General features: G+C 43.6%; 1 protein-coding gene across 2 annotated transcripts in view; it reads left to right on the plus strand.

The window, feature by feature from the left end:
• Positions 1-27,971, plus strand: part of AGBL4 (ATP/GTP binding protein like 4) — a 1,282,996-nt gene that overhangs the window by 1,164,065 nt on the left and 90,960 nt on the right. For both annotated transcript variants that reach the window (XM_012811470.2, XM_023519146.1), the window contains exon 9: positions 16,698-16,809. In XM_012811470.2, coding sequence (XP_012666924.1) covers positions 16,698-16,809 — 112 coding nt within the window. The remainder of the gene's footprint in view (positions 1-16,697; positions 16,810-27,971) is intronic.

The following is a 27,971-nucleotide window of genomic DNA, read 5'->3' on the forward strand; positions in this document are numbered from 1 at the left end:
TTTTTTAAAGAGAATATAATCCATTGGTTATGGAATGGACTTCTAACTAGACCCTTAGATAGCCGTGGGACTCTGGCAAACCCCTTCTGCCCCTGTAGCCTCAGCCTCCCCATTTTCCATTTTCGAAATTTGGAGATTAGGTTTTATGAAGTCTCAGATCCTCCCAGTTGGCCACTGGCTGTAAGAATTGTTTTAAGCGGCAACACTGGAAATCCCCCCAGAGCCCGGTGTTTGTGGCTGCTGAGCAGGAAACAAAAAGGAGGGAGGAGGGATTCCCAGAGTCTGAGCTTGGCGTGGGAGGGGAGGTGGCACTTTAACAAAGCTTCTCTTTGTCCACCAGGAATACTCCTTGGGGCTGGAGATAATCCTTTCTCTAGGCGTGATCTGAGCACCTCTCCCCCAAATCTTCAACATTCTTGCTAAAAAGGTCACCATTAAAGGGTAAAGACCTTGCTGGATGAAGCTCAGAGGTCCGAAACTCTCGTGCTAACCCTGGCTTTGCTATGACCCTTGAGCACCATCTAAGATCGCCCCATGTGGATGTATGGTTTGTGCACTGCAAGAAGTTTCCTGGTCAAGGGACCTATGGGGGCCATGACTCTGCACCCGAACCAAAGCCTGGCCAAAGGAGGTGGCACTTTAAATGTCACCACCTAGAAAGGGAACCTTTCTGCAGCATGTCAGCCTCGTGGTGGGACATCTTTTGTGAACTTGCCTAAATATATCTTTCGTACTAGTTTCCCATTTGAAACTAATTCCCTCATTTAAAAAATAAACATATTGTAGCTGGGCATTGTGGTGGGCACCTGTGGTCCCAGCTACTTGGGAGGCTGAGGCAAGAGAATCACTTAAGCCCAAGAGTTTGAAGTTGCTGTGAGCTCTGACGCCATAGCACTCTATGGAGGGTGACATAGTGAGACTCTGTCTCAATAAATAAATAAATAAATAAATAACGTTGCATCAACTTCTAATCTCACATGAGGAACAGACCCTCTATCCGGCTCTAAGCTGACTCCCCGGACTGCTAAGATGGTGGCTAAGAACGTAGGCTTCATTCAGGCAGACTGGGTTCAAGTCCTGCCTCTGTCACTTGTCCTTGCTGGACCAATACAAATGGCATTGGTCTATTCATTCATACAGTTACAATGGGAGTAGGCTGCATGCCAGACACTGAGCTAGCACTGAAGACTCGGTCTCAGTTGACATATTCAACAGATTCAGCCTCTGCCCTCCCAGCACTTGCAGGTCTCTGGGCAAAACAGATGAATTTGTCCAAAGTCACAGAGCTCCTTGATGCCAGATCTGGGACTGAATCCAAGTGCTTTGCTGTTGAAGCCTATGTTCCTACCCTTCCCACTTTCTGTCTTCACTGTCCTGACCACAGATATCTCCTTGTCCTGACGAGCTGAGAAGGAAAGTAAGAGACATGCTCCATAATATTTTGGTGGCGGTGACAGGGAGTGGTTGTGTCATGATTAGCCCTGTGCTTGGGACAAAGGACACTGACTGACCACTATCCTCCATCTATGCCACAGCAGATCCCAATCCACCCGGTAAGCATTTTGCAGGAGTTGTTGATGACAGATTATTTCGCATTCTGACACTGGCCAATCAATAGAACTGCAAGGTGCCTCAGGCCAAGGGCAATTGAATCCCAACCTTTTAGTGGCATTAAATAAAGCAATATTTATTTTGCTTTTGGTGCAAATATACTTAATCCAATACAGCTCATTGGTAATGCTGAAAAACTGCTGTGTTTGGGGGACAATTGCAGGCATGCCCCATACATCTCTGCTTGTCAATGCCACTGCTTCCAAGAGCATGCAGTCTCACAGTGCTCAGGGCAAGATTGATCTGGAGCTGCCACGCTGCCTTTTTTGATATCCTTCTTTAGAAGAGATGAAAAGGAAATCATAAGGAGGGGAATTGAAATCATTGCTCTCATTCTAGCTGCCATTATTGCAGCAGGGATGAGGCATGATGACCTTCACGAGACAGAGCTATTTATTTGCCATTTGAATAACATTCGAGGGAACCATCGCAGCTCTGCCACTGGGCAAAAGAGGATGAGGCCAGAACAGGAACAGCAGACAAATGGATTGCTGAGTGTCTCTTTCCCAGATCTCACAGTCTCAGAGGTGGCTTGGGGAACCTCAAAGGGCGAGTGTGGGCCATTCTGACATCAACAAGACCTGAGTATGAATACCAGGTCTATCTCATAGTGGTTCTCTCAAGGTCAAGTGATCTTCTCAAGGTCAAATCTCTTTTTGTATTTTATTTGCTCATGTATAAAGTGAGAATAAATAATACCTATCCCACTTGATTATTGAGAACGTGTCTAGCATTTAATAGGTGCTTAAATACTTTTGAAAATGTGTCTGAAAGTAATTATCTAAGCCTCACTTGCAAACCTACAGGGTATTCATTTATGCACTTGTGCATCTGTTTGTTCATTCATTCAATAGATACATTGACCCTTCTCTATGCCGGGGCCTATAGCATAATAGATAATGTTAGAGTGGGAGTGGACAAGATGACTCAAACATTGTCCTTGCCATCATAAAGCTCACAGTTTGGAAGGAGAAAGAAAAGACACTCAAGAGTCCCTCCAATTCAAAAGAAAAGAAATGATATATTATACATTCGTGTATAAATTTGTTCTCTATGGGTAGTGCCTGTGGTTCAGTGGGTAGGGCACTGGCCCCATATACCAAGGGTGGTGGGTTCAAACTCGGCCCTGGCCAAACTGCAACAAAAAAAAGGCCAGGTGTTGTGGTGGGTGCCTGTAGTCCCAGCTACTCCGGAGGCTGAGGCAAGAGAATTGCCTAAGCCCAGGGGTTGGAGGTTGCTGTGAGCTATAATGCCACAGCACTCCACCGAGGGCAATAAAGTGAGAGTCTATCTCTAAAAATAAATAAATAAATTTGGTCTCTATATATTTGCATTTTCTAGAATGGCCCTAATGGCAAATAACCTTTCCCATTGGCCCCATAAGTAGTCCCCATTCTTGTCACAATGTAAATCTTCATTTTGAGTTTATGCAGAAATTCCATCTTAAAGATTAACAACAGAAAAGCACCAAGGAGACAGAGACCCACGGCAGAGACTCAGAATTTCACACTTGGTGACTCTTAAACTGGCAATCATAGAAGGGAAAGCTGGCCTCTAGAGGTCATTTTGTCTATCCCCCTGTTCTTTGGTAGCTGTTTCTTTGTTCTGAAACCAGAAAGAGAAAGAGTCTTATTCTCTGGTCCTTATAGCCAGTTAGGGACACAGGAGAATATATCAGTAGACTGTTAGAAAAAAAACATATAATTTCTGGTCATTCCTGCTTCTCTAACGTTGTGCATACCATACCCTCTACCTGGAATACTCCCTCCTGCCTTGGTTCTTGGCACATTCCCACTTGGGTCCCACACAAGTCTCAAATATTGACAAATTACATGAAATTAAGTTTGAGATGTTGGTAACTCTTGACTTGTTGGTGTTTCTTTTTAAAATTACATCAATACTTTTTCTGGAACATTTTGCTTTCCTTGTATTTTAACTTTATTGGAAATGTATGCTTCCTCCAAGGTCCCTGATTATGGAAGGTAAAAATAGCCCAGTTATTGATGCTTTAGCTTCATACAATAAAAGAGTTGGAAGAGATCTCTGTGAGGGGAAAATAAACCATTCATGTTACAAAGAAGAGCACAGCGCCCAGGGAGGGAGGTGATTTTTCCAAGATGACACAGATGTTGGCGATAGAGTCTCTACCCATAGCCCCTGTCCAGAGATCCTGCATCTTCACTGAGATGTTTTGTTCGGTAAATACCCACCTGCTGATTGACTGATTTCCATTAGAAGCATTCTTTAAAAATCACCAGAAAATGTTCCCATGCAGGTACTGCTCACTGAGAAGTTTCACAAATGCTTTTGCTTCTAAAAAGCTCTAGAATTCTTTGAGGATTGAAGTTGCCTTTGAATCATCAGTTGGACTCTATTTTCATTAGTAGGCTAAATCAAGGAGTGAACCTTTAGGCTCTCTCACCTTTAATAGTTTCCATTCAATTTTGAATCTCCCTTTTTTTAATCAAAGAGGCTTCCTGAAAGCAGTGTGGCCAAGTGGGAAGGCCTTGAGGCCAGGGCCAGGACACCTAGATTCTAATCTGGGCCCAATAGAGTATTGGTTACATGGCTGACTTTCTCTGGCCCTCAACACTCCCACTTGAAAAATGGAGTCCACTTGTGAGATTGGCTGATTGTGAGAACTGTATTATATAAGATAGGAAAATGCTTGGGAAAGAATGGAATTTTTACTCAGCAACTATTTACCAGGCTCTTTGTCAGGCACAGAAATACAAATGTGAACAAGACGTCATCCTTGCTCTAGAGAAATTCGTGGTCCAGTGGGAAAGACAGACTCAATGATTACCACATCTTGCACTATGGCCACTCTGACGGAGAGCAATGGATGCGGTGGGAGAGAGGAAAAGCACTTACCTTGCAATTGCCGGGAGTACAGATCCCCCTCCACTGCCTGGAGGGGGTGACAGTTTTGATGATATTACAGTTATCACCACTGCCACTGTCATCACTGGCAATCATTTATTCAATGTTCACTGTGTTCTGAGGATTCTGCTGGGCTATTTTCAGACAGAAGGTCAGGGTTGTTACCCTCATTATACATATGATAAAACAGAAGCCCAGAGGTATATTAAAAAATAAATTTTGAAAAGGGCACAGAGCTGGCAAAGCTCAAATTTAAACCTAACTATAAACCCAAAGCCCCTATTGTCTATAATATGACTCATGGTTCTGTGTAACTCCAGGGGGCAAGGCTGTGGATGGGGGGGGGGAGTCACTAGGGGACAGATTTCAGCTAAAGAGGAGAAGAATTCTCTAATTAGAGGGCCCACAAAAGAGATGAACTACCTGGGGAGGGAGTGAGCTTCAGGTTACAGAGGTGTCCTAGAGCAAGCTGGTGACCTGGCCAAGACAGCGCTGTGGGCATTCCTGCTTGGAGAAAGAAGGCAGAGGCGTAACTAAGCATCTCTAAGGATATGATTGTTTATGATTAAGTCCTATTGTCAAGGGCAATGTTCTTTTCCAAAATTTTAGCTGCTCATTGGTGGCTGGAAGAGCTCTGTGGGCACAGCACCAGATTGGTGGCTCCCTCTGCTTAGTGACCAGCCATTGGGAAGTGGACAACACAGGGGCCTGCTGGAGTTTTCTGTAAATTAGCCCATAGGGCCATTTGGTCAGGGATGCATTTAGCTAAAGGTACAAGGACTGACTTCAGCCACTTTAGCAAAAAGCAAGTTTATAGGAAGGGATGTACAGAATGGAGCAGAAACTGTCAGCCAGACTCAGTCAACAGTTAGTTAATGGAGTAGATCTGAAGGGCAGGAAAAATCTGCTTCTGTGGAACAACACTCCTCTTTGTGTCCCCTAGTCCCAAGGCCTCTTGTTGCCCTGGCTGCCAGGTCACAAAGCAGGACAATCTGGTTCATCTGGCTTCCACGGTGGGAGACAAGGCACAGCCACAGCCTCCTTATCTTGCAATGACAAAGAAGGAAACTCACCTCTTCCAAACCACCCATCTAATAACAGGGCCTTCCCTGAAGAATATGGACAGATGCCCACTGCAGTTAGCAGGGAACAGAGCATGAATTTGAACGCAGATCTGCCTAATTCCTAGACGGGAGGAAACGACAAGAGGTCATTTTCAACCATTGCTGTTCCCTCCAGCCTCCTACAGAATGCAAAGCTATTAGCCTGTCACTCATATGGGACATAGCATGAAATAACAGTAAGGTACAATAAAAACAGCAACCACTATTATGTACAGAACCTGTGCTAAGTTAAGCTTGTTACATGTATTATCTCATTTATTCCTCTCATTTTCCTGACTTATAAATGGATGTAAACTTGGGAGCGTATCTTCTTTGCCTCGTTAGACTATTTATTTCTTGAGGGCAGGAAACATCTCTTATCAATCAATCTATCCCAGCAACACTACCATGGACCTTTGTGTAGAGAGAGTTTGTGATAAAACTGACAAATCGCTGCATTTGATTCTTGCCTCGTCCCTGTTCCCTATACCAGTCTCCTCTCCTCAATTCGCGACATGCTCAAAGGCAGAGAGCTTGTTACACCGTTTGTTCCCTAGGAGAACAAGGGCATTGGAGCTGGATAGTCCTGGGTCTGAAGCTGAATGACCCTGGCAGTTTCCAGATGAGTGTGTCTGTGGGTCTCTCTGTGTCCCTAATTATTCTCACAAGTAGTAATATCACATGTAAGAATATTTAAGAACTGCATGAATATGTCTGTGGATCAAGACAGTAATCATAGCATTTAATATACTCTTCGAAAGACAATTTAGTCAGAGAAGAGCAGACTAAGGAAAGCAATTGGTAAGAGAGTCAGGTTCTCCTGAGTTCAAGTTCTCACTCCACCACGGAGTAGCTGTGACCTTAGTGAAATTTATTTAAATTTTCTAAGCTTTTTTCCCCTAATCTGTAAAATGGTAATATAGGGATTTTATGGGATAAAAGTGAAGGTGAAATGAGATGCTCTGTATCGGGGTACATGGTAAATGCTTATTGAATGATGAAAGGGAAGATGGCAGGAACTGCTTCAAGGAGCTAATGGTTTGGCTGGTAGGACGCTGTTACTTTGCTCCCCGCCCCCCGCCCCGCCACCTTTAACTTTCTTTACTGTGGACTATTTTTCATTTTAAAGAGTGATTTTATGGTCAGTCAATTCTCATACCGTGCAATTCTACTTCTAGGAAACTACGCTAAGGAACAATTCTGAAATGTTGAAAAAACTTTAAGAATTGGAGGATTCAATAGTGCAGCATCAAAACCAACATAATGTGCCACAGTGGGGACATGGCTAATTAATTACAGGGGATTCATACAATGGGAGAATATGTCACATTACAACATGATTACCATGGCAGTTATGGGTATCAAGAGTTTAGTAACTGGCTCTGTGCCTGTAGCTCAGCAGCTAGGGCACCAGTTATATACACCAGGGCTGGCAGGTTTGAACCCAGCCCGGGCCTGCCAAACAACAATAACAACTACAACCAAAAAAATAACCAGGTGTTGGGGCAAGCACCTGTGGTCCCAGCTACTTGGGAGACTCAGGCAAGAGAATTGCTTAAGCCTAAGAGTTTGAGGTCACTGTGAGCTGTGACACCACAGCACTCTACCGAGGGCGACATCATGAGACTCTGTCTCAAATAAATAAATAAATAAATGAGTCTAGTAATAAAGAAAAATGTTCATGTTGTAATGGAAAATGTAAAACCGACCCACTTGCAAGTTCTAGGTCAGAAAGTAAGGTGCCTGGCCAGGAGACTGATCATGACCCCTCTATTTGGAGCACAGAGAATGACTGGTACCCAGGCATCACTGCTTCTGTGGAAATCCTAGAACAGAGGGAATGTTGCTTTTCAAGCTCCTCTCCACTGGGGAGGAGGGTAGGAAGAGTGAAATCCACGTTAGAAGAGACTCTTAAAAAGCTTATGGTCTAGGGCTCCTTCTCCATTTGTAATTGGGGAAACAGAGGCCCTAAGAGAGGAAGGGACTTTCCCACGGTCATATAGTAAGCCACGAGCAGACCTGAGTTCAGCCATCTTTCCTCTGCATGCTAAGGACCCATTATCCCACACTCACCAGGGATGGGTCAACCTGGCCCCAGAAGGGCTGAGAGGCGAGGCAGGACTCCAGTGAAAATCTGGCTGTGGATCCAAGAGTTGTTCCTTGAAATTTCCACATTATTCTCTGATTCTGATTCAGAGGAAGCAGCATTATAATGAGGAAATGTGGTTCGCCCCGTCCACACAGGGAGACAGAGGAAAGAGGCGTTTGCAAGTAGGAGGCTGATGCCCTGGAGGAGAGGTCATTGTTAGCTCCCCAGATCCTCTCATGCGGCTGGCTCTCCATGCTGAGTGAAGGGAGGGCAAGAACATAAACATATGTGGCTGCGGCACTTGAATCCAAGCCCAGGTCTCAGTTTTCTGGGAGCCTGAGAGTCTTAGGTCTTCTGCTATGTGCTTTGTCCTGTAATGCAGGAAGCAAAGAGGAAATCAAAGGCCTCTCTCCTTTACCTTGTCCTTGAAGAACTGTTTTTTCAAGGGGTCTGTTTTCTGGGATAGATCCTGAGCTTCTCTGAGGACCTCAGAGGTCTGCGCTCCTCCCAGAGCACAGACCAAAGCCTGGCACTTGGTGGGCGCTCAATTCAAGTGGGGGCAGGAGAAAGGGAGTAAGGAGAGAAGAAAGCAGGGAGGTATTTAGGGATTGTACCCTTTAGGATTTACCTTTTCTTTGACACCAGAAACATAAGAAGGAAGCCAGCTGGGATGAGACGATGACTTAGTTTTACACCAACTCTAAGGCATGGAGCAATGAAAGATCCCAGGCTAGAGGGCTAGACACTAAAGAACAGTTCAAAAGGTATTAATTTTTTAAATTTTACAAGACTTATGCTTTGGGAAAAGGAGAGCTTTATTTCTCACAAAGGGTAGCAACCTGTTGGGTGGGCATTCCAACATGCTGGAGAAAAGGGCCAGTACAGCCAGAAGTCAGGCACACGTGCTTCAAAGAGAGACAAAAGGGGACGAGATTTTATACTGAGTGGAGTGGTCAGATATATATATAGGAAGAGTTATGAATATTTATGAAGGGAACTCATATGCATGTATAATTGTGCTTTATTTCTCCTACCCCATCATGGCTGGAATTTACTTTTAAGGTATTTCTGGGCCCCTCCTGGTTCAGAGGAGGGCTTAGAGAGATAGTTTAGAATTTTATTTTTAGTCATCAATCCCCAATCTGGGGATATTTTGGCCTCGATATGCCAGAGGCAGTAGCAGTAGCCAAACTTTATTTTGTTCCATGGTTGACAGGTGGAGCAGCTATTTGCCCTAGCTCTATTTCGGCCCTCAGTAGGACCTTATGGCCCAGGAGAGGTTTAGAGCCAGAAAACATTTGGGTATAGACAGGAATGGAGGGAGATGGGCACTTATCAACCCCCAGACCTTTTAAGTAATATTGTTGAAAACCAAAAGCTGTGCACAGGTTATAAAACTAACTTATCTGTCAGTATTGAGCTCCTGAAGTCTTGGTTATAGTTGCAAACTTGTAGCAATTAGTCATATACATAAATCATTATGTTAAGACCATTCTATCCTTTCAACTGGCCCTTGCAATCTCACGTGCCTCCCTCTTGCAAGTTAGTCCCTGGTCTAGCTAGAGGGACTAGAGGGGGGAAGGTCTGTCTGTATAATGACAGGGCACCCCCAATGTAAACTAGCCAGGCCCAGTGAGAAGAGGAAGGCTTGCAGGGCCTCTTGGATTATCTCTAGTCTTCAGCATCCTAGGAGTCTCGTTTTCTTGGAAGTAAAATGAGAAATAAATTACATTAATAATTTCACAATTAAAGAAGAAGAATTAGGGTATCAAAATGGGAAAAGGAACTTATTCTATTAGATAGTCAAAGGAAAACATCATGAAGAAAATTATAACTTTTCTTTTTTATTTGTTGTAGTCAAGAAATAACCAGAATTTAATCCAAACTTTGGATAGATAATAAAAAACTTAAAAACAAAAGGATAAGCTAGGATTTAATAATGGGCTTTTGCTTTGTTTCTGAGACATAATTTTCTGTTTCTAATTTCTCATTTGTATTAAAGACAAATTATAGTAGGGCCAACTTATTTATAAAATAAATTTTAGTCTTACTATACTAGGTTTTATTATTTGCATAAAGAAGTACAGTAAGAATGGCCTTTTTTAATAATCATCTTGGCTGGAAATAACCCCTTTCCCCTTATTTGCTTTTAGGAATATCAGATTACTTAAAAGTTGCTGGAGCCAAGCCAAAGTTTTAACTGCCTGTAGATACTTATATGAATTGGAAGATTCTTCTTTTTGGAAGTCACAGAGTAGCTTGAGATTTTTGGACCTGTAATATTCTTTACTTACCACACATCAGGAAATGTTATAGATGAGGTATCAGGTCAATATCTTCTCCAGAGGGTTTTTATTGGCCTTATAAAGTCAACCTGATTCCTCAAAGCAGTCGGGGCATATTTGAAAATATACCATTGTAGTCAAAGCCTTGGTAAAATAACCAGTATCTCTAATTCTGTCCTGTTACAAAAGAAAAACCAATGTTTATAGAACTTATGCAAATAACTATATTGCCATAAAATAAGAATACTTAAAATAGTTTTTAAATTCTGGAGAAATCAAGTAGAAAAATGAATGTTTCAAATTGTTTACAAAATATGCTTTACCAATTTGTTGTAATCTATAAATGGCTCAAAAGAAGGAAACAAGTTTTCTTATCTTCTGGAAAATAAAGGAGTTAGCAATGTTTTAAACGAATGGTTAAAAAAAAGTTCAGTCCCATATAATTCTTATTTTTCTTGAACTTGGGTTAGCAATCCTCAGGGATGCATCAGGTTTTTTGTTTTTGTTTTTAAAATAAGCCAGTTTCAGGGTGGTGCCTGTGGCTCAAGGAGTAGGGCACTGGCCCCATATGCCGGGGGTGGTGGGTGCAAGCCCTGCCCCCTGGCCAAAATTGCCAAAAAAAAAAAAAAAAAAAGCCAGTTTCAATAAAGTCCAGAGGATACCTCGCTGACGTGTCTAGATGTTAAACTCAAAGCATCTTCAGGTGGAGTGGAAGTAGCTCTCATATAGAAAAATAAATATTAATATTTGGAACAGTTCATCCTGGAGTCTGTGTGCCACGCGACGTGTTTGTAGGGCCTCCAAAAGAGGTGGTGGCAACTCCATTAAGTCCAAATCAGAAAAATAGAAGAAGAGTTTGAAAACATTATGTGGAGACATACAGTTTGGAAAAGAATTCAGTAGTCGGTCTCAGCCACGTGATCTCTAAAGTTAATAGAAAACCACTTTTTAAGAAGAATTAAAGTAAAATAATAATCCTGGATGAAAAAAGTCTTAGAACATCCACAGCTAAAAAACATCAACGGACAAAGAAAACTTGATTCTTTTTGAGGCATTTAACATAATAGCCACAATTATTATTGATAACATATATTAAAGCACATAAGGAATCTTATACTATTTTAGAACGTATATTAGTAACATGTTGATATAAATTTAACCCAAAGAAAGTTAAACACCATTTTATATTTGATAATGCTTCCTGTATAATTTTGACAGACCAAATAAGCCAAGTGTGTTTCCCTTAGATTTTCAGTGCCCCTAATATTTAGAAAGCTAGTTTGAGGCCAAAAAGATGATTCAGAAGTTTTGACTTACTAAATGTAGAATATAAATGTCTTAACACAATAACTAAGAAAATGCCATGAAAGCTATGTTAACCAGTTTGGTGAAAATATTTCAAATTGTATATAAAACCAGTACATTGTACCCTATAACTGCATTAATGTACACAGCGATGATTTAATAAAAAAAACTCTCCACAAAAAAAAAGTTTTGATTTTGGAAAGTTTTTTAAATATCAAAGGTTTGAAAACAACTTTGTAAAATAAGATTATAGGTTACTATAAAATTATTTATTTAGTAAAAGTGATAATTCAAAAGATTTTAAAAAGCAAAACTTGCATTTTTCCTGAAAAAAAGCCATATCTAATTTTTTCATATCTTAAATATAGAATTGTTTCTCTTATACCTAGTAGTTTTAAATACATATATTAATTATAATATTAACTTTTAGTAACCCTTACTTTTGATAAAAAGAATTGGAAGTTAAAGTAATTTTGAGCTATTATTAGTTCTCATTTTTTATATCAACACATCAAAAGACCTTTAGTTTTCTATGTCATATAAAAATAAAATGTCAACGTGTATAAACTAAAACCTCTGTCCAACAAATTAATGTTTTTGTATTCTACCTTACATATAAATAACTCAAATATTTTATGATCATTTTAATTCAACATAATACGACTTTTTAAAACATAATATGACTTTAAGATTTTAAATTACTGAAAAGACTTTTAAAATTATAACAGATACCATCTCCAGTGTCCTTCTCAGTCACCTTAGGTCTTGAGTAGTTCCATTACACCCTAGATGGTTATAGAGGGCAAGCCTATGCCCTCAACTTACATATCAGATATACTGTACAGAACAAAAGACAAGATGCCTGGAGGATTCAGCTGCTTCTAGAATAGGCAGGTAGCAAAGCTAGGAAGGAAAGAGGAGCCATATCAGGCCTGGGCGTGTCTTGTAGCTGTTGGTCTGGGCACTGAGAACATGGCCTCACCATGGCTACCTATCCAGACACCAGAGGCTCAAAACTAAAAATATAAGTTTGTCATTGAGTATACCTTAGCCCTTTATATACAAAAAGCCTCAGGTGTCTTTCATAGGTGGGAGAAAATAGGAAATTAAAGATTGAGAGAGGGACAGAGAGGAAAAGGCTTGACTAGTTAGCAAAAGCTGGTCTTGTGAATCAAATAACAAAGGCCTTATGGGTAATAGCCCTCAGAGAGAACAGAGGGCAAATGTTTCTTTTCAACCTTTAAAAATAGAGACTCCTAATTTTTTTCTTCTTTTGATAGGGAAAAGATATATATATATATTCTCTCTTTAGTTTATATACTTTGACATTTTATTTTTATATGCTATAGAAAAGATATATTTATATATATATTCTCTCTCTCTCTCTTTATAGAGCGAGAATAAACCTTCTATATTTTATATATCTTTCTATATATAGAGAAAAATATATTAAAATATATTATATCTCTATAATATATTTTATATATCTCTATTATATATATATAGAGAGAGAAAGGATATATGTATTCTAATAAAAGATAGTTTTGTAGCAATTATTTTAAAATATATTAAAGAAATATGCCTTGGAGCAGAACATTCTCAAATCTCTAGTGTGTTTTGAAGCTAAAAGTTCAAGCTAAAAGTTTTGGTGAAATTTGAGTTAGAGGTTATTAAGAGATGGCCAAAGAAGTGAGAAAAAGAAAAGCAAATTGGGATAACAAGGAAGAAGAACACAAAATGTAAACATATCATATCTTCTTTAGTTAATTTCTTAGTTCTGTGAATCAATCGGTTTAGTTAAGCAGCTGTGTCCCATTCCGGGAGCTGGCATAACAGAAGAGTTTTTAAACAAAACAAAAAAACCGAAAGGTCAATATTTGGGGCAATTAAAAAAAAAAAAAACTGAGAAGGAAAACATTGTTTAGGAGCAGAGATGGAAGGAGAGATAAAAAAGAAAAGAAAGACTCTAAATATTTAAAATGTACCATTTTTTTTCTCTTTTAACTTTAAATCATTAAGTAAGGCTATGAGGGAACTTTGATCCTATTTGGAAAACTTGAAACATCAACTGTAGCATTGTCTTCACTGTTCTGGAAGGTTTGGAAGCCTCTTTGTTTTAATTAAGTGCACAAATAAACTAGAGGTCTCGTAAAATTTTATTGTGGCTGGCAAAGCTTTAGATCATTTTAGGTTATATTTCAAACATTCAAGAGAATTTTTTATAGTTTATTAAGCATGTTAGTTAGTGGTGTCTCTGGCGGTGGATCAGAGACCATTTTCTTAGAACCAAAATCTTTATAGATGCACTTACCTTTATGAGAGCGTCCTCTCCAAATGCCAAAACTAAGTGTCCTCATAAACCCTTAGGGACCAGCTGAAGCCAAATGTGCCCCCACCACCAAACCTGGGACCTACAAAACAGTCATTCCTTCCAGACCCCGAATGGAAGGAACCCAGAAAATTGGGGGAGACCTCCCTAAACTAGGGTGACCAGATGTCTCGATTTTGGCGGGACAGTCCCATTTTTCAACAATTTGTCCCTTGTCCCGCAACGTTTTAAAAAAGTCCCGATTTTTGGAAAGAATGCACAAATGGGCTGGAGAACAAGAGGTTTTCGGCCACCATATAGCTATTTTGCCAGAATATGAGTTTTATATTATTTTTGTTAATTTTATAATGTTAAACTGTAATAAATAATTGCTGAGAAGTGATTATCGAGAACTGCTTATCAAAATTTTCCTTGTTGTCAGGCCCTTCCCTGCCACGTCCCCTGCCCCGCACCCTGCTCGACCCCTACTAGGCCCCCTTGGCCCCCGCTCGGCCCGGCCATGTTGTCCCGCCTTATAGATGTTAAAATCTGGTCACCCTACCCTAAACCCAAGGCTAAGGAGAGACATTTCCTCTGTGATCTGGAACGGAGGGAACTGGTCTAAAATGAAGGGAAATGGTAGAGGCTAGATCTTTGTCCTAAAAGCAGGAGATCTCGGATCCAGGGGAGCTCACCTGAGTGTCTCCCAGCAAGGTCAGGGAGACAACTGAGCAACTGACCTGTGCAGACATTGGTGTGTCGACCCCTGATTGCACTGGGGAAAACTGGGGTTCTCCCTGGGTACCTTTGTGATGGTCATTTGTTAATAAACAAACAAAAAAAGAATTAGCAAAGTTTATACTTTGGAAAAAGGAGAGCTTTATTTCTCACAAAGAGTAGCAACATGTTGGCCATCTCAACATGTTGGGAAACAAAGCCTTGAGCAGAAGCCAGGTATATGTGCTTCAAAGAAGAGACAAAAGGGAATAAGATTTTATGCTGAGCAGGGTAGTCACATATACATATTCAACACACTATAGGAGTCATGAATATTTATGAAGGGAAGTCACACACATGTAATTGTGCTCTATCTCTCCTATCCTGTCATAGCTGGGAACTCAAGTTTAAGGCGTTTCTGGGGCCCCCTTGGCCAAGAGCAACCGTTCAGTTAGCAGAGGGCTTAAGATTTTATTTTTAGTTCACAAAGGAATGTACAGGTATTGTATGTAAGTGCCACCAAAGTCCACGGAAAGGCTTCAACCTGGTTCTCGGCACACAGCAAATGCACACTGAATTACTCAGTGGCAGCTGTTATTAAGAGGTAAGGGAGTTACAGGAGCAGGGGTCTGCTGTCACATTGCTTGGGCACCAATCCTGATGTCACCTCTCTTATTGATTATAATTAACCTACCCATAACTTATTTCTACTTCTGTTCAACAGCAAAGTGGGAATAATCATAGCCCCTTCCACAGGGGGTTGTTGTCAAGATTAACTTAAAGTATTAAGGCCCAACTCAGATGGCTTCTCCCCAAGCTTTTCTCCATGAGCATCCAGGAAACATTAGCCATTGTGCCACAGGATTTTCATGCTTATTTTAAGTGATGGGAGGAATTATTATTTATCATTCCCATCCCACCCCCAATTCTTAAAGGAGAAATCAGTCCCCCAATGGAGTACTTTATTTTATTAAATAGGGTGATAGGTAGGGATGTGAATTTTGTGAGATGAGAAAGGGTTACATTGTGTTGCTTAAGGGAATAGAGGGGCTTGAAAGATGAAGTGGAGGAGGTTAAAGTAATGGGACAGAAGGACAGAAAAGAAAAAGAAAGACAATCTGTGGCTGAGAAAGAAGTGAGAGTGACATGGCTGCCATCAGTTTTGAATCCAGCTAAAAATCTACAAAGAACAGAATCTTATTCTGCAGGCAATAGACATACTCTGCAGTCATAGATGAATCTCGACCAAGAAAGCAAGACCGTCAGATGTGATAGAGGATGGGTTGGAGAGAAGGAGACTGGGTATTTGAAGTGTGAGCAAGCGACATGTTTCTGCAAGTTGTACAGCCTGGGCTGACCTGGAAAGGATTCAGGGGCCGGACAGGGCCATGGAAGAGGTGTCCCTTCTCAGGTACAGGCAGGGCTCTGAACAGATCTGGAGGCAGAAGAGGACGAGGGAGAGGAGGAGAAGCCTTTGTTCAGTTATTTAAGGTGCCCAAGCGAGAGTATAGAGAAGGTGGTCGGGTAAATGTAACTAAGCAGGTGGCACTTAAACAAAGATTTGAAACAAATGAGAGAATAAGTCATCCAGATATCTAGGGAGAAACAACTTCAGGCAGAAGGCATAACCTGTGCAAAGTCCCTGAGGCAGGAAGCGTTTGGTGTGGGGCAGGAGCATCTGGCACAGAGGAAGCAGGAGGGGTGGTGGTAGGAGCTGGGCTCAGGGAGGTGAACCTGGCAGACCACGCTGGGTCCTGTTGGAGGGACTGGGGCTCTTATGTTGCTTATAGTGGGGACACGATCTGACTTATGTTTTAAGAGGAGCACCCTGCATATGACATGGAACATGGGGGGATTGGAAGTGGAGTGAGAGGAGGCAAGAATGGGAACAAGGAGACCAGGTAAGAGGTAATTATGATACTCTGGGCCTTGGGCCAAGCACAGAATGACAGCAGTGGAAGAAGTAACAGGGCGCTGAGTTCTGAATGTGTTTGGAAGGTGGAGATAATGGCTCAGCTGTGGGCGTGGGAGAAAGCAGAACCCAGGGACACCGTGGTCTTGGCCTGAGTGTCCGTCAGCTGCACTGTGTAGGCGTGCGGGTGTCTGTGGGACATGTGACTCCAGACACTGAAAGGAGACGGCGCCACAAAGATAGTTCTTGAACTTCTCTGTGACTCCATTTCTTCTTCCGTGAAGTGAGGACTGTAAGAGTAATGACCTCACAGGGTTGTTAATAGCACCAAGTGGATTAATACCCGCAAAGTGCTTAGAACTGCTCTGGAAAACAACACATGTGGGTAAATGGCATCGCCACTGCTCCTATTCCTAACTGTATGCTGACGACGGACACTCGGCATGACCTGTCTACACTGACTTTCACTTTGGGTGCTTCCTAGGTGTTCTCTGATGGGGTTTGACCTGAATCGTCACTGGCTGGACCCCTCTCCCTGGGCCCACCCTACCCTGCATGGGGTGAAACAGCTCATTGTCCAGATGTACAACGACCCGGTAAGTAACTGGATGGCCTCAGCTGCTGGTCTGTGGCTTGATCTGGGAAAGGGAAGCATGACACTGGGAAAGCCACCAGGAGCTGCAAATTAGTACTACATGGTCAAAGCCGGGGGGCACTGGGTACCTGACAGGCCCAGGTACCTCCTTCTCCCCTCATCCCGCACACATACTGGGTTCAATTCTGGAAGAACTTGTCTCATGGGATGAAGGAAACATTGGAGCATATCCATTTTCGCCAGGCCTCTTCGGTTACAAGTTAAAGAAATACAACTTGGGTGGCACCTATGGCTCAAAGGAGTAGGGCGCTGGCCCCATATGCCAGAGGTGGTGGGTTCAAACCCAGCCCCGGCCAAAAACAACAACAACAAAAAAAAAAAAAGAAAGAAAGAAAGAAAGAAATACAACTTGAACTTGAATTATTGTAAGCAAAATAGAGCATTTGTTAGAAGAGTACTGGGGCAATGTCATATAACTGAGGTCTGTAGACTGGCCTCCTCCACATGTCATGAACATGACTGCCACATATCATATCCTGGAATTGTCACCATACAGTGACTTACCCTCATTTTTCGGTTATAATTTCAAAAGGATTGTGATTGGCCTAGTTTGGAGGATGTGTGCCCCTCTCAGAAAGTCATTTCTGGCCCAAGAAGAAAGGATACGTGAGGATAGGGCAGCCTTACTGGAACCACATGGTTGGAGTGAGGGGGTGGGGTGACACTTGTTCCCAGAAGAAAAAACAACAGCTGTGCACACCAAGTTTGCTCACAGGCGCAGGTTCCTGTCTATAAGAAATAGACAGTGGGGGTTCACAGCTTAGAGAAAGGCAGCCAACCACAACCATGCCATCTCTGAAGAGCTATTGGAGAAAGGACAGGACAGAGTTTTTTTCAGATGGAGGACATGGGAAGAGGTGGGGCATATAAATGAATAGAACTTTTAAAAAATTAGAGCTGCCTGAGGATGGCGGGGAGCGGTGTGAGCTGTGCGTTTTGCCTTACTAAAAGTGTTCAACTTTTAGTCAAAAATGGTGCCCACAGTAAAATCTAAAGTGTGAGCAACAGTCTAGTGGAATCACGCCTGAGTTCCTTCCAACTCTGATGACGGGCTTTATGACCCCTTGACTGCTGTCAGGTGACAGATGGTGAGTGCTAAGACAGCGAGGGTCACAGATTTGGGGTGCTTCAGAGATGCCCCAACATAACTCGTTCCCCTTTCCCTCATTGAAGATGCCAGTAAAAAAGAGCGACATATATCTATCAATCAGGCAGAAATGTATGCTTAAAAACAAATGTGTATTATCAGAGCAAGGATTTGTGAAATAAGAAGTCCTTAGGTGCAATGTGATCGTGGTTATGAAACTCAACTGTTATCTTGGTCTTCTGTGTGAGCCTTGCTTTCCACGGCCCCTTCAGAGCCCGCCTTCGGGGGCAGGGCTTACACAGCTTCAGGATATTTGCTTCCTTCTTTGTCTATAAAGGAAGATGGTATCTGTGCTCACCAAATCCCTTTACTACCCTGAACTCTCAGCCATCCTGATCAGCTATCTCTGCAGAAAGCAGCTGCTTCTGATGTTCTAGGGAAGTGTGCTCAGTGCACTGAGTTCCGCCTGCCCAGGCTTCTGCATTGAGTGAAGTGTCCCTGATCAAATCACAATGCCTTCTCCTGCTACGTCCTCAAAGAGAATAAGCTCCTATATTTTTTTCTGGTCTGATTGATAATAGATACTCAATAACTGGGTGTTGAATTGGATTGGGCTGAACATGGAAAATTCTCCTATGCCGAATATAATATGGTTCACAGACAGAAAGCAGTAATTCTCGGGGGGGAAAATGAGACATGGTAAAGGACAGACACTGACCTGGAGGAGTTACAGAACTGTGGAGCACGGTGGTGGTTTAGATGAGTCCCCAGAGAGAACTGGATGGTGATTGAGGGGGAGGAGGAATACAAGAGAAGGGGGTCAGGGTTGCTAAGGAGAAAGAGGATTCTCCTGCCATTGCCACCATCAGGTAGAAGTTACTGATTTACTCACTAACAGCTGCGTACCCAGTCATGTTGAAAGACTGAGTTCCAAAGATATTAGGAAATGACTGTGCCGTGGATAGATTGATCATCAGCTGATCCAATCCTAACAAGTACCCCTTGGATGCTGAGTTAGTTGTGAGAGCCATTTTCTTACTGAAGTCTCTCCTTTCTGCCTCTAGCCAGGACACAGGGCACTCACAGGAGTCAAACTCACCTGGAACAGGGTCCCAGCTCCCTCTGTCTCTCTTCCCCCCTCCCTGTTTCCTTGCCCAGTTTCATAATCCATTTGTCCCTTCCTTTTTTCTGCCAATTATTTATTTATATATCAGGGTTCTGTATGCCAGGCAGTGTAGTTCTAACAGTGTAAAAAACCCTAACCCTTGCAATATAATGGGTAAATAGGCTTTAAAGTAAATACTGATAAATATAGATTATAAAATGCGTCAGGGTTACCAAAAACAAAAGCATAAAGTGTGACTTCTAGGTGGCGTGGTCATAAGTCTTGGCTTTCCTGGGGAAGTTCTGGTTTACACCTGTTGTCCTAAAGTATTTTTAACAGTGCTCCCTTTCACTCTTGAAAGTGTCCTGGTTTGGATGAGAAATTATATGATCTCTCCAGTTAAAAGCAACATGAAAGCACCTAGCACAGTGCTGGTGGGTAGCAGACCCTCAACAAACATCATCTGGATCTGACTCAAACTCACGTTTGACGTCAGGCCTGACTGCGCCCAGCTGCAAACACTGCAGTGCCCAGAACATATGCCCTAATAGCTGTAAATGCATTTCTCCTCTCGACCTTCACTGTCACATACATAACCATAATCACTCAAATCCAAGCTATCTGAACTGCCAGGACAACTTCTGGACTTGTTTCCAAATGCTGACAGCCTCACTCCTTCTAAGGTTCAGCAGGACCCTCCGACATCTGAGTGCTATTCCTAACACAATGCCTCAGACCCTGTGCTAGGTGCCAGTGCCCACCCCTAAGGAGTTCATAGCCTGGTGGAGACAAGCATTTATAGACAGTAATTCTAGATGCATTTATAGAGGCGGGCCCGGGGGTTGTGAGACACCGACCCAGGAGGAAACATCTGAGCTGATACATGAGGGCAGCTTGGGACAGGGGGGATTGAGGCAGAGGAAGCAGCACTCAGCAGACTGAGAGTCATCCTTTGTGGCTGGTGCTGGGGCAGACAGAGGGCAAAGGGCAGGTCTGAGACAGGGAGCAATAAGGACTTTGTCTTCATGGGAAGGATTATAAGCAGGGAAGTGACAGAATCAGGTTTTCATTTCAGAAAGATCCCTCTGGTGCTCATTAGGAGAACGGATTCAGAGGGTGCCGGGCTAGAGGCTGGGAGATAGTCTGTTGCTCTGGGGTTAGAAAGAAGGAGGACTCCGGAGATAATAAGGAGTAAGACATGAGGGACATGGGGACTGTGGCAGAGAAGTGTCTTGCATGCTGCCCTTGCTGTTGACTTGGGCAGCAGAGAGGATGAAGTGCCCTTCCTGAGATAAGAACCCAGGACACACGGTAAGTGTGGGGTCAAGAGATGCATCCAAATTTAGACGTGCTCAGTTTGCAGCTGAGAAGTGATTTTTCCAACCTGCGTGGGAAGGCTCCTGGAATCCAAACCATCTGTGTGCTTCTAACCTGCAACAAGAGCCTGCGGCCTTGTGTTAGAGACGGCATCGACTTCAGAGGCTGCTTTCCTGGCCCTGTGCTCACCAAACCCTTAAGCCCTCTTGGGGACATTGGAGGTTAAGTGATGATCTTGAAAAAAGAAGTGCTTAACCCAGAGCACTACACGGTCTGCAACACAAAGTGTTTCACCTTCCATTCCAGCGACAGTGGGAGTGCGGCCCTCGTTTATGAGTTGTGGTTTATCATCCCCAGGGGGAGGGTCTGGCTGATTCACCTCAGGGTCCCCGGTGCCCAGCAGGGAGCTCAGTGTAAATGTTGAGTAAATGACACACAAACCTAGAGTCTCTGTGGACGGGTTTTAGAAGGATTTCCAGACGAAGGGAGCAATTGAAACACAGACTCCTCCCCAGTCTCGCCCCTCCCTGGGCATGACCCCTGATTTCCCTCCCACCATCACTGTGCACCTTTACCGAAGACTCTGGTTTGGTGACATGAACCCTTAAGTTCCCCTGCCACCTGCTGAGATTTGCCAAAACTCCCAGGGATAGAACCTGAGATGGCATCACTCATTCTCACTCCCGTGACACAGATGATCTTCATTGACTTGTTCCATCTCTGGCCTCTGTGCCTCCACATTTACCCACCACTGAAATGAGCTCTCTCTGGCCACCTAGGGCTCATCCAGATCCCAGATCCCCTGTCTTCCCAGTCCTTCACCTGTCTCCACCTTCCACGTCTTGTTCAGGAGCTATGTTTAAATATTTCAGTATCCTTATGGTGGTAAAGAGCAGGGGAGTCAGTTCCCACTCTGCTCTACCCTGAGGCCTCTCCTTCCTGTTCCGATGTTAGGTCTGAGAGCTCTACCTCTTCCCTAGAAAATTAGCTCCAGAAACAGGCATCTCCTTTCAGAGGAGAGCTCAACTCCTACTTGTAGAGTATGGCTTTGTCCACAGAGTATGACAGTAACTTTGTATTACACATTAGGCCCATGCAATCAGTCACTTGTGCACAAGGCCGCAGACAGCACTGTCCTCTCATACTCATTTAAAAAGCTAAGCCTATTTTGGGGTGGGCTTCCTAAGAATATTCATCTACAACTCTGTAGCATCTAACTATGTGCTTGTGAGGTACACCCAGAGAAGTGTTTGGTGTACGCTAAGTAAATAAGTATCATTTGCTTTAAAAGCCTCAGTTAACTGAATGCAGTTAGGCTTACCAGGTGCCAGACCCTTAGGTAACCTCTAGGGTTATGGAGATTAATGGGGCAGGATCCCATGCCAGGAGGGACTTACGATCTGATGGGAAGGCCAGACCCTTAGGAAATTTTAAGTCATGGAAGTTAGGAAGGTATGCTAAGATAAAGAAAACACACAGTGCTTTAGAAACATGGGTCTGAGGGAGATTAATTCAAGTGGGGATGGAGGTGGGGATTAATTCAAGAAGGGATCCAAGGAAGCTTTTGTTAGGAGTTGGGCTGAGCCTTTAGGAAAGGGACTAGTTCATCAGGTGGAGAGGCTATGGTTTGGAGCAGAGGAAGGTTACGGGGAAAGGGCAGGAGGCATTCCAGGAAGAGCTGAGCAGCGGCATGGGGGTAGGAGACCTCCGCCGCCAGGCTTGGTGTGCAGCGTTTATAGCAGAGAGCTGCAAGAGGGCTGTCAGGGGCAGGCTGAGGAAGCTCACAGAGCAGCTTAAGCCCTGGGCCAAGGAATGGGGCTTCTTCCTATAGCCGATGCTCTCTGCCACTAAAATCAAAGTCTTTTAAATGGATTTTTAATTTAGTTAAGTATCATGACTTAAAAAAAAAAATCAAGGCAATGGAACAAAAGTCTGCTTGTTGGGAATATTCCAGCACATCCCTCTCTGAATCTTAAGGATCAGAGTAGTCAGAGGTGAGTCCTCAAAGACACAGAAGAAGGGAGGGAGAGATCAATGAAACATATTTCTAGACATTCAGTCCCTCCATCCAGAAACCTTGGAGTCATTCTAAAATTTATATCCACCTGGTCTCTCTTTCCTGTTTTAAAACCTTTCAGTGGCTCCCTATTACTTCTGGGACAAAGGCCAACAGTCCCTGACAGGCTGTTCAAGGACATGCCCTGTTCATTTCCGTAGCCCCAGGCTCTAGCACAGAACATGGCGTTGCAGAGAATATCATGTTGGATGACGCGAACAAGCAGATGAGTAAAGAATATATGCTTTAGAAAATTACCAAGGCTGCAGTGCGGGGGGTGGCTCAAAGGAGGTGAGACTAAGTAGGGAGAAGAGAGGCCAGTTAGGTGCCTACGACAAGAGTCCAGGTTAGGGATGATGGGATCTGAACTCAAGAGTAACAAAGGCTGTTGCTAGGAAGACTCCCCAGGATCCGACTGGGAAGGGGACTGAGTTTCCTCCAACCCTCTCCTTTACTCCCTGAGTCCCTCAGAACCCAAGGAAGGGTTGCTTTTTTGAGAGGTTTCCGAGGGTGAGTCCCCCCTTTTCTTTCCTCAGCTGCTGCCTGTGTTGCTATAACAACTTGGCTGCGGCTCTTTTAGACAGATCCGTTTCCTTAAATCATTTAAGGAAAATTAGCTGCCATAACAACACAGAGCTGCTTTTAAAATAGAGCAACACAGGACTGGTTTTTTCCCCCCTTTCCTTGCCTCCTGTAGTCCTCAAGATAAGCTGCTCTCTTTCTGTCAAATAAATAAATAAATTATAGCACATTTACTTGACAAACAGAGCAGTTGCTGACATGGTCAAATACACACAGAACCAGCCTCATTCACCCCAGCGCACGGAGTAGACACACACTGCATAGAAATAGGCAGAACAGGCGGAGCTCAGCGGATAGGGCGCCGGCCACATGCTCTGGGGCTGGTGGGTTCAAACCTGGCCTGGGCCTGCTAAAGAAAAAAATAGCCAGGCATTGCAGCAGGCACCTATAGTCCCAGCGACTAGGGAGGCTGAGGCAAGAGAATCACTTGAGCCCAAGAGTCTGAGGTTGCTGTGAGCTGTGACACCATGGTACTCTGCCGAGGGCAACATAGTGAGAATCTGTCTCAATAAAAAAAAAAAGAAAGAAAGAAAGAAAGAAAGCAAAAAGAAAAAGCAGAACACCCATGCATTCACAGAGACAAAACAGAAAATACATATATATAAAAACATCAACGTGGTAAATGAAAAATGGGCACATGGTCCAGTACATAGTTACACATAACCACACCCAGGATGTGGGCGGGTACACACAGCTGGGTACGGTGTCACCATCCAATTAAAAGGCGAGGAAGTGGTCCTTGAGGTATATTCTGAGACTGAGCAGAGATTTCACTGTGTCACCAGACTAGACACAAGGGGCCACCTGCATGTTCAGACCTGACAGGGTTTCAAGTCCACGGCTGGGAGGAGTGTCTTGCTAGGAAAGAGGTAAACCTACTTTGGAGAGGATAAGAAGTAAAAGGCGCCCTCACATACCTCGCATAGATACTTAGAGGTAGACCAAGAGATCAGGCCAGCCGTTCGGGTGAAATAATTTTCCCCCCTATGGCAGGGTGTTTATCACCCCAAGGAAGTGGCAGTACCATCCCTGTTGAAAATACATACCCAGGGCATTTGTAGACTAACTCACTAGGTCCCCAAACCATTGATGCATCTCCATATCTGTGACTTTGTTATCCCAGAGGTTCCCTGCAGAGCAGCTAAAACTGTGTGCGTAGTAGTGGAGAGCCTGGGGGCACTAATCCTCCCCCAGAATGGCTGAACCACATGTTTGCCTGGTGCTTTTAGGCAAATCTCTTCTACCCTCTGGGCTTTTAATTACACAACCACCCCCTGTCTATACATTGTAGGGGTTGCAGGATGATCTCTGAAAGGCCCCTCACAGTCTGTTCCAACGTGGAGTTGTCTGTTGGGTCCAATGCATGATCCACTGGTGGGCAGGATTTTCACAGGACACAGGAGTCCTGGCCACTGCCAAAGAAGGACAGCCTGAATGGATACCTGTGAAAGTGCATAGGACAAGGCAGACACTCCATACATATTAGTTTTCAATGCCTTAGAGTGCCATCTGCTAAAAAGAATAATCCCTGACCTGCCTCCCTCACCAGTTGTAGAGCAAGATCCCATGTATATGAACGTGAGATGTTTTATGGAGGTGAGGGAGGATTATTGCCTGGGGTAGGGTGAGGAGGACTGTCCTGTTGAAACGTGCAGACTGCAGCCAGCTGTGAGGGTTCACGACAGATACGTGCGCCTCCTCTCCCACCACGCAGCTCACACTCAGGCCTGCTCAAGTATCTTCCCGCTTCTCGCAGCGTGGCTCAGGGAATCAGTGAATAGCCACTGGGGGGAAAGGTTCAGTGTGGGAATAAAGACTTGAAGTAAATGTAATACTGTACAGAGGGCTCCGAGAACATGGGGTGCTTTGAGTTCATGAAATTTTTACAGTTTTTCCTACAACAGTTTGAGACAGTTTATGAAACTTTAAGGAATTTTAAGCGAAATCGTTATTTTTCTAAAGGGCAACTTCTCCTACCTGTGATAAAAGACATGGTTTTTCTAACTCCCTAGATTTTAGCTTTGACTCTCAGGCAGAAAACAAGGCAGAGAGATGAAATCTCTTGCTTCAGAGTAATATTCTTGTCGAGTTGGTCGGTGCCTTCAATTTTTCTAACATCTTTTCACCCTGAAAGATTCTAGATGCCTCCCATGATTTCCTAAATACTGAAAACAATACTATATATTGTTTCATGTGCATGAGGATCAGCAAAGTTTCTAGAAGGTTCTCTTTGAGTCAGGTCCATTAAACTCTGTATGGCTCATATCCCTTGTCTGTAAATTGGGAATGACAATGAGCATCTCCTTGGACTTCTGTCAGGATTAGGTACTATACACACAAATAACCTTTAATAGTTGCCATATCAGACATGGAACTGTTATGACTTTATGCATTTGGCTATCACATCACTTACCTCCCTGTTCCCATGGCCGCAGCTCCCCCACAGATTGTGATCCCACTTGGGGCTTGGACTTCACCTTAGTCATTTCTATTATCTCCAACACCCAGGGCAGAACAGAGGCCCTTCAGAAACTTGTGCTGTGACAGAGAAAGATGGCAGGAAAGAAGAAATCCTCTCATTAAAACCTGGAAATTACATCAGCACAGGGTGCTGAAGAATGGATAGGGATTTACTGAGCAAAGAGGAGGAAAAGTGTTCCAAGCCAAGAGGCACTTTTCAAAATGCGCCTTATCTTCAGAAACTACTTCCACACCCATCTTCTCCAAGGTTTCCCCACACTCCTTGTCCCATGGTTCACCCTCATTTCTTTGCTCTCTTGCAAACTCCTCAAGCACAGAGGAACTGTCTCACATCCTCGCTGCCTGGGCAGGGCTGCAGGCTCACTGGTAGCTCACTGAGAACCACTTGAGCAGTTGATTGATTAAAATGCAGTCTCTCCAGAAGGGCAGCTGTTTGGATTGCCATAGGCATCCTCCAGAGCGGGGTACACCCCTTGGGTAAAGTGCACATCTGGCAGTGTTGTAGTGATGGTTGTCCTCTCTGCTTCTCAGACATAGAAGTTGGGTATTTCATCCTGTTTCTCCATCACCTGGCAGAGTCCAGCACTTAAGCATTCAGTGAGTGCATGGGGACATCTTGGTAGCTCACCCATCTGACCCATTGATCAGATCTTGTCCCCAGCAAGATAGCACTGAAACATCCTGGAAAAACCGTGTGTCCCCTTGACTTTCTCATCTCCGCGATTCTCACTCACTGCACTGCATTTCCATTAACTCGTCTTCTCCCCTTCATTTTGATCCCCAGTCACAAAGAGCTCCCACCTAAGAAACCTTTTTCTCAAGCTCATACATTTGGAAACTCTGGAGCATTAGACTCTAGCTGTATGGGATCTCCACCACAAACCCACAGATTCTAATTTTTTTCTCTTCGCTCTTCCCCTGCTTCCAACATCTATTTCATTTCCCCTGGCTTCTAAGTCAGACCAAGCTTGCCTCCTCATTTTCCCCAGTCCATTGTCCCCCAATTATCCAGGCCACAGTGAGCTAAAAAGGAGTCTGTGTGGGCAGCCTGCCACTCCTTATCAATTATGTAACCACTCCTGGTTTACATCCAGGTCATCTCTTGCAGGAACTTTTCCAGTTAACCTACCCCATCCATTTCTCATCCCTCCTGCATTCTCTCCTTCACGCCCCACATCTGAGCAAGCTGGGATCTGCATTCAACCTACGACCCCAATAAGGACTCAGCTGAGTAGTCCCACAACAGAGTAAAGGTTACATTTTAGGGTGTTTTATGTTCAACATGTGTGGAACTTTTCCGAGAGTTATTTTTGGTTGTTGCTGTTGGGAGGCTCTCAAGCCTAGGAAGAACTCATGCTGGTACATCAAATAGCATATTGCACTTCAGAAATTGGCCTTAGCCATGGGAAATCAAGTAAGCCAGATGCCTAATTAGCCCATTATTTACCGTGTTGGAAAGAGCTGAATTCTGATGAAAGGGACTAGACTAATCACTGCTTCCAGCAAGAACTCAACTGTTTAACCTTTTATCAGAAAATTAGCCCTGTTCTCCTAAAGTACTAATGCCCATCTCCAAAGCCCTGTAATGGTCCCAAGTGTCGGCTGTGAGAAGTCTTATCAGCCTGAGCACGGCCTGACCTTCTGGCCGGTGAGCTGGATGCTCTCCCACTCAGCCAGCCATTCTAGGCTTCTGTTGCCTGCTTTCACTCCAAGGTTATAGAAAATCTTCCCTGTACGGTAATCTTTAAAAGAAAAAAAAATCTTTTCATTTACTCATTTGGCAAACATTTCCTGAGTGCAGGCACTGTGCACTAGCGGGCAAAGACAAATAAAAAACAGCCCCTTCCTTCAAGGAGCTGATGATCTAGACTAGAGCAATGGTTTTCAAACTGTTTTCAGAAAAATTACAAGTGGTCTGAGGAGCCCCCTCACGTGAGCCTCCTCTCCATTTTAACTAGAACAGTATAAACTTGTGTTTAAGAGCTGAGGCTCAGGCCTGGATTTAAATCTCAATTCAACACTCAGTAGCTTTGCTCCCTCAAGCTCTATAAACTTCAGTTTCCTTGTTTGTAAGAGTTTGTCATGAGAATTACATGAAGTGATGCGTGCAACTTGTTTAAGGCACTAGGCCAAGCATATGTGTTCTCAAAAACTGTTAACTGGTATTAGCATAAGAAGTGTATTTGAATAAAAGATTCCTTGGGCATAAAAAGTTGGCAAACCCCTGATCTGGAGCTCCAGATAAGTAAACCAATGATTACAGCAGAGAGTGGTGAGGGTTATGATAGACAAGGGCTCTGGGTACGATGTGAGTAAAGAAGGGTCATCTGAACCTAACTAGGGGTCAGGCAAGCCTTCCTGGGGCAGTGGCTTCTGTGATAAGTTCCAAAGCAGTAGGAGTTGTTTAGACAAAGCCTGGAAGGAGGATTAGAGGCAGGGAAGATAGAGCCTGCAAGGGTGCGGGTATTAAGCAGC

Source organism: Otolemur garnettii, unplaced genomic scaffold, assembly GCF_000181295.1.
Source record: "Otolemur garnettii isolate 467f Iridium unplaced genomic scaffold, OtoGar3 scaffold00159, whole genome shotgun sequence".
Taxonomy (NCBI): domain Eukaryota; kingdom Metazoa; phylum Chordata; class Mammalia; order Primates; family Galagidae; genus Otolemur; species Otolemur garnettii.